General features: G+C 39.9%; 1 gene segment (V, D, J or C); it reads right to left on the bottom strand.

The window, feature by feature from the left end:
• Window positions 1-7089: 7089 nt before the first annotated feature.
• LOC131392781 (T cell receptor gamma constant 2-like) overlaps window positions 7090-12767 on the bottom strand; it is a 34854-nt gene continuing 29176 nt past the window's right edge. Inside the window, 2 exon segments of the C gene segment in view lie at window positions 7090-7622; window positions 10125-10172. Of these exon segments, the coding sequence occupies window positions 7480-7622; window positions 10125-10172 (191 nt within the window).

Genomic DNA, 12767 nt, shown 5'->3' with positions numbered 1-12767 from the left:
TTTATTTACTGTAACACCTCACAGACACTGTACCACATCCACATACATCTAGTAGCCTGCCTGTGGCTGGTAGGATAGTGGAATAATCTGTCTTGTATTCGTTGACACTGAGTCTGATCTCTTAATAAACAGTTGAGGAAAAGTCTTGTGCTGTATTCCTAATCAAAAGACATCTTAATATAGCGGAATAACACTGTATTAGTAAGCAAAGTATCTTCTTATTTTGATTCACAGAATGAAATATTTTTCTTTCCTGTCTCAGATTTCTTTGTATTTCTTTTTTAACATCCTACATTTCCCTTATGTTTTTTAGCTCATGAACATGGGGTTTTTGTACAATTTTAAAAAGTAAAAAAATCCAACTTATCAAAAATATTGCTTTTATTTTCCTTGTTTTGCATTATGTATTCGGAAGGAAGTGCTGGAATTACAAAAGGGGGACAAGGAGAGATCGTGAATACATATAAAAAGTCACAGACATTTGTATTACTTTTATCATGAAATAGTATGTTTCTCCTAGAAGTATGGTCCTCAAATAGTCTGAGTACTGCTACCTTGAACCCATACTATGAACATAGCCATAATTTTTTCTTTATGTTTAGCTAATTTGAATTAAAATAAACTAAATCATATAGTGATATATTTTTTGAAATATGAATATTCACCTCAATGCTTCATAGGAAGGTACCATGTCTATTGGTTTTCTTTCATTATTCGTTTAGTCATTCAAGAGAAGCTCAATTGTGTGTAGTGGGAACGGTGCTGGTTTGAGTGGAAACTGGCCATTGGTGCAGATTAATCAGCTCTATCTGTGCTTGTTCTAAGAATGGGCCAAATGACAGAAACGCCACTGGCAAGCTCACTGGAAGACTGAGGCCTCTTCAAGAAGAGTGTCTCAGAGAGTACAAAGGGGCGAGGAACAGCTCCAGGGTCTGCCTTGGGACTGAAACCTCAAGAACTCAATGGTGTTGTCACAGTGAGAACGTCCTGTCTCAGGAGTGGAGTCTCGTATACACCAAGCCCACAGATGATGCCTAAGCCGGGCATCAGCGTGTTAATTTAAGCTAAGAAGGAGCTCTCATCCAGACATGCTGGGCTCAACCAGTAGATGCAGCCAATCCTCATGGGAAGCCAAGCTCACTCATAAGTTGGCACAGAACTGACCAAGAATATGAAGTGTATGATTTGAATGTGCCCTGAAGTCAGACTGTGAAAGCCTAAAGCGTTGTTCACAACAATAGAGCTCTGCTTCCCTCTGGGACTGGACAGATTGAGTCCATGGGCCTGGGCACCCACTCTGTACCATGCCTGGTTGGGTGGGGGTGGGGACATTTGCTCTTTAAGCTCACATTGCTGAACAGCCCTCTTCAAACTGAGCTTGGGGTCACTTTCATCTGATGTTAATGTCCTCTATTAAGCCTTGCTCAGGTGGACTCTGACTCATTAGAGGGACTTACATGATTCAGTATCTGACATTCAATTACACAGTTGAACTCAGGGCCTCTGTATCTCTGTGTTCCTGTGAGGGAAAAAGCACCTAACTGTTGCCCACATCTACAGTCCATCCACACCACCAGGTTCATGGACCCAGATCTGTGTCACCCCATCTACACTGAGAAAATGGAACCAAAAGTTACTCAGGAAATCAAACACCATGGAGGAGCACAGATACTTGGCGGAATGTTAGGATTTTTTAGTGCTATTTTAGTGGGATTATTTTAGTGCTCCAAGATATCCTGTTGGCTCTTTCCTTCAGAACTGGGTCATGAAAGTGGACTGAGATGCAGTATCTGAACAGTCCTGGGCATGAGATTCTCAACTCATATTGTAGCTAATTTGAGTAAACATTGTATACAAAATGCAGGGAACCTGTTCCAGACAGCCTAAGAGTATGTTTGAGAGCAATCACATGCGTGTGTGGATGGATATTTTCCTCCTGTTAGCTGTGGCCTTTTGAAAGTGAGCAAAGTTGGTTGTGGTTTAACTGTCCTTCATTTATCTTATGACACCCAAGCCACTGCTTGCACAACCCCAACCAGTAGGAGATTGAGTTTGAGCATTTTTCATGAATCAACCTCATTCGACTGAGCAAGTAAACAAAAGAAGCCTGAGAAAATAATGCACAATGAGCCACACCAGCGCCCTCCTGCCACCCAGGCTGTATCCTCCACCACCAGCTGTGCTCTCCCTCTCTGTACCGCCTAGTTCAGGGCAGCCCACGCCCAGTGCAGAAGGAAGTTGCTAATAAGTTTGAAGCCACAGAAGACTGCCTAACAGTGTCTCTCAGTGAAGTCAGACTCACAAATATTTCATTGATTTATAATTTCCCCTCTTTGCTTCTACCCTTTCCCAATGCAGAAATAGTTCCAAGTCTCTAAGTAGAGGGCTAGGTACTTGGACTAGACAAGTCTAATCAAATTCATGAAAGTCAAGGAGTAGATCTAATTCAGTTTAATCTTTCTTCTATCTGGTGGGTCTTCTTTTGTTTCCAAATGGGAACCTCTAATTGGTTTCTGAAGGAACATGTTTCACAAAACTGAAGCTGATTATAAAGAAATAAAAAAAAATTCCCAATATTAAATAAGACATTGTTTATTTTCAATGTATAGAAGTTTTTTACTTTAAAAGGATTCAATAGAGAAGATAGAAAAATATACAATCTCTTATCATTTTCTCACCCTCCTGCCATACATTGGACATGTTGTTTTATGCCTATGCCTATAGAATTGCAGAGAGACATATAAATGGGTGTCATACCTGTTGGTATTATTACTCAACAGAAGAAAATTGTCAAAGAACATGAACAAATATTTCACAGAAAAAGAAACATAGACTTTCAACGTATGAAAAGATGCCTCCCCTGTTTCTTACTAAGAGAAAGCAAATTACACTCGCGATCAGACACTATTTACACCTGTCAGATTAGGAAGTCCCGAGGCACACTTCTGGCATTCACTGACACAGTGGTAGAAGTACAAAATGATAGGCAACACCTATCAAAATGATCCACACACACGTTCAAAATGACAGAAAACACTCTTAAGATTTCAGCATTTGTTATAAGAGCAAAAGATTGGAAAAGAGCCAGCAATTTATCACAGGGAACTGAATTTATAAAGTGTTGCATATTCACCATGAAATATCATGCAGCCATCTACGTATTCCTCTATCCTGACATAGAGAGCTCTAGGATGTTTAAGGGAAAAGGGAAGTGCAGAATAACATACATTGTTTACTATCTCCATGTAAGAAGGGACGAAATGAGAATATATATACAGGCATATATATTTATTTATGTACATTCATTATTGCATAAATTAAAATTGGAAGGATACACAAGAAACAAAAGTATGACTTGTAAAGAGTGGGGAGATAGAGAAAGTGGTCAAAGGAAGAGCTCTTAATGCCTTTTTTAGAGTGTTTTGATTTTTGAACCACTTTAAGGCATTATCTAACAATTTTTATAGGGTCATGCAATGCATATTATTTTTTCAACAACACTTTCTGATTAACCATCCATTTCTCTAAACAATCTACATTTTTTGAAGATGCATAGTGGGCAATCATATGACACCCTTATTTTATTTTTTAGTTTCTTTTTGGGCATTTGGGTTTATTTGCAGCTGCTATAAATAGTGGTACAGTGAATGAACATCCTTGCCCATAAATCTTGGTACATGTCTTTCGTTTCCTCAGGAAGTGGGTGGGTGGAGTGCTGAGAACACTCTCCGGGTTGCAGCAGGTTCTCACGTGTGTGAGGGGCCCTGTGATGGCTCCTCACTGCGTGTGATCCGGGACAGCAGCGCTGGAGCCCAGGAGCTCTTTCAGTCACTTGCTGGCCTCCACCGTGTGCACCTTAGAATTACTGAAGGAGGGTTTTTTTTGTTGTTTTTTTGTGTGTGTGAGGAGATCAGCCCTGTGCTAACATCCGCCAATCCTCCTCTTTTTTTGCTGAGGAAGACTGGCCCTGGGCTAACATCCGTGCCCATCTTCTTCCACTTTATACGGGACACCTCCACAGCATGGCTTGCCAGCGGTGCATTGGTGCGCACCCGGGATCCGAACTGGCGAACCCCAGGCCGCCTCAGCAGAGTGCGTGCACTTAACCGCTTGCTGCCACCAGGCCGGCCCCTGAAGGAGGTTTTTTCACGTCCGATGCCTGGCCTGTGATGAAGTCTGGGCCTCAGTGGTTATTAAAGTCTCCCAAGAGGAGAGCCGCTGGTATAATGGATAGAGCAGCAGGTCTTCAGTCAGACAGACCTGGAGGAGTCATGTGGACTCGGGCACTACTCTGTTTTTAATCTTGGACATATTTCTTAGCCTCTTTGGGACCTAGTCTTCGCATCACTGAGATGAGCGTGATACCCATATGTGGTACAGTGAGAGCATTAGACATAGAGCACGGAAACTGCCTACCAGAATTCCCGGTGCTCACTAAGTGGTAGGTACTTGCTGTTATTCAAACAAAAAAAGACAGCAAACAAAGAAAATATAGCCTAACAGAACATGACAGAGTCCATGCATTTACCCAGATAAGATTTCATGACTAAGGAAAATGTTGAGTTTCTAGCCTTTTGGGTGAACTGTATCAGGTTAGTGTAGTGTCTCTGGTTATCTCTTATTACTCAGAATTTCTAATGGGCAGTTATATGGGACTTAGATTAATATAAAGGGGAAAATCAAATATTACTTAATTGTGTCCTGCTTGGTTGACAGAAAACCTTCAAAAATGAAGTCTCTGAGGTAAAGAATTCCACAACAGTACAGAGAATTCATAACGGGGAAATTTTGAGAATTGTTGACTTGAAGTTTCCCTTTGTTATAGTTGAGCAGTGTAGGGAGTCTTTAGCTCTATAAAGGCTATTGAGACATGAATGTTTTCTTGTGGAATGGTGTAAATCCTTGCCCAGTTTTTCTATGCACACCTGTAAATGCAGCCTGTGTTATAGTGTTCATTTTATCCCACCAGGTACCATGGACTTAAATCACAAAAGTGCTATTGGTGGGTGTGAGGTCAGCATATAAAAGTCTTCCCAGCATGAAAATTGTGTGGCACATTGGCCTATGACTCTCGAATTTCCAAACAGCTTTGGAGCAAAGAGAGGAAGTGTGGACAGTTTTGTCTGTAAGCTCTTAGTAAAATAAGGAAGGAAATTTTCCTGCTTTAACTGAAACTAAAGTGACCTCTCTCTACTCTAGTAGCCAATAATGTAGAGTTTAAGAGCAGAGCTCCTGTAGCCAGGCGGCTTGGGTTCAAATCCCAGCTCTGTTTCTTATTAGCTGTCTAACTGCAGGACATTGTTTATCCCCTCTCTGCCTGTTTTCCCTTCAACAAAGATAATTGTACATATCTCACAGATTTCTTGTGAGACTTAAATAAGTTAACATGTGCTTAGAGTAGTACCAGGAAGAACTATCCCAGCATTTGCTATTATTACTTCATTTGGATGTTAATCATTGGACTTGTAAATCACACTAGAAACCTGAATTATTTTCTTTGAACACCGTCTTCTAAACCTGGGTAAATTTAGGCAACATGACATGGTTGAGAACAGATGACACAGCTAGTTAGAGCCAGACCACGGAGCCGAGGCTCTAACTATGGGGTCAGAGGCTCTAACATGGCATGCTGTGGTAGAAAAATAGTGGACCAAAAAGGATGTATAACCTATCTCCTACGTCAGAAGTGCACCTGGACCTACCAGAGGCTTCCACAGGTGATTCTGAGGACCTCTGGGGCCCATTCTGTCTTCGGGAGGAGCTGAGGTGTCAGGATGGTGCACCCAGAGAACACCATCAACAGGCCTGCTCTGCCCGAGACTCTCAGTCCATTTCATTAGCAGCCTCCAAAAAAGCGGTTTCAAACTTAGGGGACACACTCACAGAATAAAGAAGAATTTCCATAGTGTTGATAACAAAGGGAGAAATTACACTAATAACAGAGTATATACATGAGAAGGAAACAGATGAACCCACAAGTCCTTAACAAAATTCTCATTGACTCCTTGGAGGATGCCTTTAGTGAAGAATCAGCGCATGTTTTGCTTTGTTTTGTTTTTCCAGGTTGACAGCAGTTGAAGGGAAAGGCACCTGATAGTAAGTAAGAAAACACTAGTTCTGAGTTCAGAGAGACCTGGCTTTAAATGTCTGTTACTTACAAAACAGTGACATTGAGCAGAGAACTTAATTTCTCCAATGTCTATACTGTGAACTATAAGTGTACCTACCTCTCGGGGCTATTAGAGAATTAACAGGATTGCCTGCCACATAGCAGAAACTCAGAGTCCCTATTCTGACCGCATCTAAACTCTCTGTGAGGAAATAAGATTAGAGATAACTGTCAGCGCTTTTGTGTTGTGTAGTGTCTACTCTTCAAAAGTAGACCTGCCAACAGTGGATGCTAATGCTCTTGAGGACTTGCAGGTACCAGGCACTGCTAACTCAACTAATCCACACAACTCCAGGAGACAGGGCAAAGTAACTTCATTGTGCAGATGAGGAAGTTATGGCACAGTGAGTTCAAATAGCTTGCCTGAGGTCACATAGATGCTAACACCAGACCCAGGATTCAAACCCTGACACCCAGGGTTCAGAGTCCAGGGGCTTAACCCCTCCATCCTAATGCCTCTTAGTGTTAGTGCAGGTCTCATGGGGTTATTGTGAGGACCAGGAAACATGGTGCCTCTGAAATACTAGTGTACAGCTGAGCAAACACAGTAGAGGTCACGCTACATGTTATGCTAACTTTGTCGGAATGTCCCAAACCAAATGAACCTGAATCTGTTGACCTTTGAAAGAGACGTAACATGGGTATCTTCATTTCACTGTTGGCTCCACTTGGAGCCAGCGCCCCAATGAAAGTATCATAACCGCTGTCTCAGGGAAAGAATTAGAACTGCGGTATTGACCATTATTACAACCAACGCTAGACGTGGTAGCTCAGTTGTCATGCTGTTTCTTCCCTTGGACTTTCAGTCAGATTTCATCAAACTAAAGTACACAAAGACAAATGTAGACTTTTAATTTTTTTTTTTTATTGTGCCGATTATGAAAAACAGAGTACCGAATTCAAGTAGCCAAGGTGTTGGCTTCAGGGTGTGTAAAATGGAAAGCTTCAAGGTGGTCATCTGGTTAAATGGCCCTAAGGGAGGTGACTAGAAGCTGCGTGCTGTCTGTACTCAGAAGGCATGATTATTTGGGTTGCTGGAGCAGCTGATGGAGATCATAGAGAGAGTGTTGCTAAAGGACTACCCCTTGGCCCTGCCACTGAGTAATGGAAGGAATTCATTGTTGTTACAGAGTAAAAGATTCTGTTTGCCCAGTGGTTTAGAAAACTATTTTGCAATATTGACATAATAGAAAAATACACATGTCAACTGAAATAACCCAAACCCAGAGAGAACGCCTAGCCAGATCCTCAGGAGACACGTTTAGGGAAAATTAACAATGGAGAAAAGTTGTCTTCAGTGCCACCATCTGTTACGAACTCTTTCCACTGCCACAGACTGCTGTTCTCCTTAACAGGCAGAAGGCGATGATGGCCAAGTAGACCGCACTCACAAGGAGGAGGAGGAGGTAGATGTAATAGGCAGAGGTGCTGGTGAGCTGCAGCTGCAGGGTGTCTAAGAGAAGAAGTTTGATTAGTTTCACTTGTTCTTTTGAAAGCATGGGACATGTTAAAGAGAGGGTGGTCCCAGTTATCTATTTTTGATGACCTACATTGCAGTGAGACCCTGCACCACCAAACCCCAAAAGTAAACATCTACCACCACCATCACCACCACCACCAACAAGATAACTCAGAATCTAGTTTACAGGTCATGTCGATCAACAACCTCTGCTAAATTCACTTAGAATATTCCAAAATATGAAAAGCAAGGTTGCATATTTAATGCATGAGTCCAATGGGAAAGAAGTATTAGTAATAAATAGCTTTTAGTGGCCGGCCCGGTGGCATAGCCCTATGTTTGCGCACTACACTTAGGTGGCTGGGGCTTTGCCGGTTCAGATCCTGGCGTGGACCTAAGCACTGGTCAGCAAGCCGTGCTGAGACAGCGTCCCACATGGAGCAACTAGAAGGGTGTACAAGTGTGATATACAACTATCTACTGGGGCTTTGAGGAGGAAAAAAAGAGGAAGATTGGCAACAGATGTTTGCTCAGGGCCAATCTTCCTCAAACAAACAAAAAAGAAGCACTCATGTGTAGGAAAAATATTCAGTTGAAGAAATGAGTCCTGAATATGAGATATAACTTTAAATAAATAAATAAACAGGTTTTAGCGTTTCTTTACCCCCACAATGTCCCTAAGTGATAATAACTAATACTTATTAACAACAAACCAAATGCCAAACACCTTTCTGAGAGCTTTGCTTGCAATTCTTTATCTTATTTAATTTTTACAATAACCTATGAGATTATTATTTTCATTCCCATTTTTCAAATAAACTGAGGAGAGAGAGAAGTAATTTGCCTGATGTCATGCATTTAGTAAGTACCAGAAACTAGATTTTCATCCCAGCACCATGACTTGAAAGAACACATTGTTAGGTACTCTGTAATTCTACATCTCCAAATGCAATAAATACCCCAGACATCAAAATGTTAAGCATAAATATAAAGTTGAATTCTGATTCAGAAGATTCTGAGCCATGACACACTATGCATGAAATGAGATTCCTATAAAGGCTACAATCCATGGAAATTTCATGGTGTTCACAGTGGGGTGAGTGAGAGGTTTTAGTGAAAAGGGCATTCTATAAAACGGAAGAATGGTTAATCCAAATTCTCTGAACCTTTAGGAAGTCATGGCTGAATCACCTCTCCTTCCCGAATGTCCCTCACTGTGACTATGATGTTAGAGGATATCTGCACTTAATACCCTTTGAAGTTTTGCAGGAAATGTATGATGTCAAGAAATAATGACAATTATGGTGAGCCAGATCAGCTATTTAATGAACCACAAGGCTGTGTTTCTTCCTGTGGAAATTTCACTTTTACGTGTTTTATGTTCATAGAGTCAAAACTCCAGAATCGTTAGCTTTTGTTATGGAAAGGGATCTCAGAGGTGATGTGCTCATAACTCCTCTCCCTTGGTCAGGTAAGGTGTTAGCTAAGGTCCAGAGCCCCCTCGATATCGGAAATGGAGGAAAGATCAGCAGAGCTGGAGCCAACGCTTCTAGTCACTTTCTCTGTACATATCTAGGGAGAAAAGGCCAGAAACTAGTACTGATTCTGTGACAACCAAATGAGACACCCTATGCTAGACATTCCACATAGGTGACTTTATCTCTTCAATAAGTGATTAGAAGTAATTATTCTTGGTTGACAGATGAGGAAATTGTTGCTCAGAAAATGTAAGTAATTTTCCTATATTGATGCAGCTAATCATTAAAAGAACTGGGGTTCAAGTCCAGTCTGTAATATTGTGAAGCTCATTCCCTTACCCACCCCCCCACCATGTGTTCATCGTGTCTCAAGGCCTTGGTTTTGGGGTTTCTTGCTATAAGACTATATTTTAGAGGAAGAAGATAAAACAGAGTAAGTGTATGAACTCTTGATTCAGATGGCCAGGTTGAAACCAAGATCTACCTGTGTGGCATGGTGTAAGTGACTTAATTACTTTTAACTCATAGTTCTCACCTATAAAATGGTGAAAAAATATTGTACCACCTCAGAGGAGTATTATGAGAATTAAACAAGAAAATGTATGCAAAACCCAGCGTAATGCCTTCTGTATAGGAAGTTCTCAGGACACATAAGTTCACATTATTAGCTACTAGCAAGGACTAAAGACTTAGAAAAAGAACCTGGAAGCACCTTGATGTCATATGTTCCTCAGTCATTAGAAACTAAGCCACAAAAATGAATGAAGCCCATTGTTGAAACAATCCAGAGTCCACGACTGCACTGTTTAATTTACAGTCATTTCATCTAAAACCCAGCATTACTCTGTTAAGACAACTCAGGAAATGATGGATTTATTTCAAACACATTTAGTTTACTCTTCAGCATGCAGCCATTCTACTTTTTCTACTTTAAGTCAGGGAAGTTTAAAAGTTCAGTTGATCAGGTAGAAAAAATTGCTATAGCATGACATAAAGGCAAACGTATATAAAAACTTACTGCTTTCATCTTTCAGACAAGCTTTCGTAAAATTAATAGCAGTGACCTCTAGAAGAAATGAGAGCAAGTATTAGTCAATCTTTCACACCTGTTATTGTACAGTTGTTATGTATGTGTATATATATACACACACACATACATATATACATATATAAAATTTGTCAACAGAGAGACAGGAGAGATATTCATTAAAAATATGAGCCCCACCATTCCAAGAATAAATTTTCTTATCTACTATGAACCAGGGAATTCAAAAGGTAATTTGATCAGGAGGGAAAAATTTCTATTGCATGAAATGAAGGCAAGCATGTAAAAAAATTTACCACTTTGCTCTGTTGGGAAAGCTGTTTTAGAATCAGCAACAGTGACCTCTGGAAGAAATGAGACCAAGTATTAGTCAGTTGTCTATGCCCATTATTTAACAGTCAGTATATATATATATATATATATATATATATATATATATATATATGTATATATATATATATATATATAAAATATGCTGACAGACAGGAGAGACAGTCACTAAAAATATGAAAATTATGAGTCTGCAATTCTAGGAATAAGTGGTCTTTTCTAATTTAAGCCTGAATATGTTAAAGTTTAAGTTGATCAGGAAGGAAAAAAAGCCTGTAGCATGACAGGAAAGCAAACGTATGCAATCACTTATTGCTTTCATCTTTTAGAAAAGCCTTTGTAGAATCAGTAGTAGTGACAGTTGAGGTGACAACTAGAAGAAATGAGAGCAAGTATTAGTCAATTATTCATGCCCACTATTCAACAGTGTGCATATGTGTTTATATGAGTATGCGTGCATGCACACACACAGACACAATCCACTGAGAGAGACCGTCCTTAAAATTATGGGTCCTACAATTCTAGGAATAGTTCATCTGATTCTATGTAATTCAGTAGATCTAATTCCTGTATTGTGTTTCTGCTCATGAAGATATTGACCTTCATGAAGAATATTTTTTTTTTCTTTATGACAACTGGAGGGTAATATCCAAGACTCTCTTGTTTTCCTTCTGTATTCACAGCTCCTAGCACAGTGCCTGCCACAAAGGAGGTGTTGGAGAAATACTTGTCGCATGGAAAAATAAACAGAAAATATAGCTACTCTGCAATCTTCAGCACACACTGCTGACATGAAGAGTTGCTGCCAAAGTCAATCCATCAACTCTCAGAATCCACAACAGAATCTCACATTTGAAAGAATCTGGTTTAGGCAAATTTCCCATTTAAGCAAAAGGAAAGTAGGCAGAACTTTCCAAAGCATGCATATCCCAATATCCCCAATTCGTGCACATGATTTTCTGGAGTTGTGGTGTTTGTGGACGTGACAACAATATGAATAAAAGCTAAGAGTATTGAGTGATTATTACTGTGCCAGGCACTATGTTAAATGCTTCACATGCGTTATCTTCTTTAATGTTCCGGTCACACTGAAGTGAAATGTTTTGGAGTACTCCTTGTTCAAATGAGGAAATAAGATTGGGAGTATAAGTAGCTTGTAGAGAGTCACACCAGTGAAGGCAAAGCCTGCATTCAAAGGATGATTGTGGGGGAATCAGTGAGGTAGAGCATGTGGAAACTACTTTGTAAAAATAATCCATACAAATAGAAAATAATCTATGGAGAAATAACATAATACCATTGTTGTGGACACTAAAAATATCTTCTCTTCCAGATAACTTAATTATTCTTAGTAAATGAACTTTTCGTTACTACAAATCACATTTATAGTTTATGAATATAAAAAACATGAGGTGAGTGTTATGTAAAATATAAAAGAAAAAGATGGAAAACATACAAAGACAAAAAAAATTTTAAATATATTTGTTGGATGGAGGAAAAAAGCGTTGAAATGATCGTTTTGGTTTATACTTTTTCTAGTAGTTGTGTTCTTGTCCATATGGATATGGTTCTGGTATGCAATTTTATGCACTCATGAAACATTTTTTTTGATGACTTTAAAACTGGGTTTGAGGTATAGGATTTGTAATAAATTCCAAGAATGAAAATGTTAGCATAATGTTATGTTATCACCTGTTGTGGAAAGGGATCTCAAAGGTGATGTGCTCAAAATTCCTTTCCCTTGGTCAGGTAAGGTGTTAGCGGTGGTCCAGAGCCCCCTCAATATCAGAAATGGAGGAAAGATCAGCAAGGCTCAAGCCAATGCTTCTCGTCAATCTCTTTGTACATATGTAGGGAGAAAGCACCACACACTAACACACTAAGACTTATTCTGTGCCAGCTAAATGAGAAACCCTCTGCTAGACATGCCACATGGGTCACCTTCTCCTCAGTAACTGACTTAGGTGTTATTATCCTGTATGGCAGATGTGGAAATTGTTGCTTAGAAAATGTGAGTAATTTTCTTATACTGATGCAACTAATCATTAAAAGAACTGGGGTTCAATCCAGTCTGTGATACTGTGAAGCCTATGCACTGACCCACCCCCCACCACATGTCCATCGTGTCTCAGGGTCTTGGCTTTGGGGTTTCTGGCTCTAGGACCAAAATCTTAGAGGAAGAAAAGAGAACTGAGTAAGTGATCTCTTGATTCAGATGGTCATGTTGAAACCCCAGATCTAGCTGTGTGGCGTGGTTTAAGGAACTTAATCTTAACTCATTGTCCT

Source organism: Diceros bicornis, chromosome 3 (assembly GCF_020826845.1).
Source record: "Diceros bicornis minor isolate mBicDic1 chromosome 3, mDicBic1.mat.cur, whole genome shotgun sequence".
Taxonomy (NCBI): domain Eukaryota; kingdom Metazoa; phylum Chordata; class Mammalia; order Perissodactyla; family Rhinocerotidae; genus Diceros; species Diceros bicornis.
Note: the sequence above shows the minus strand (reverse complement) of the source record. Positions and strands in the feature narration are given on the sequence as shown.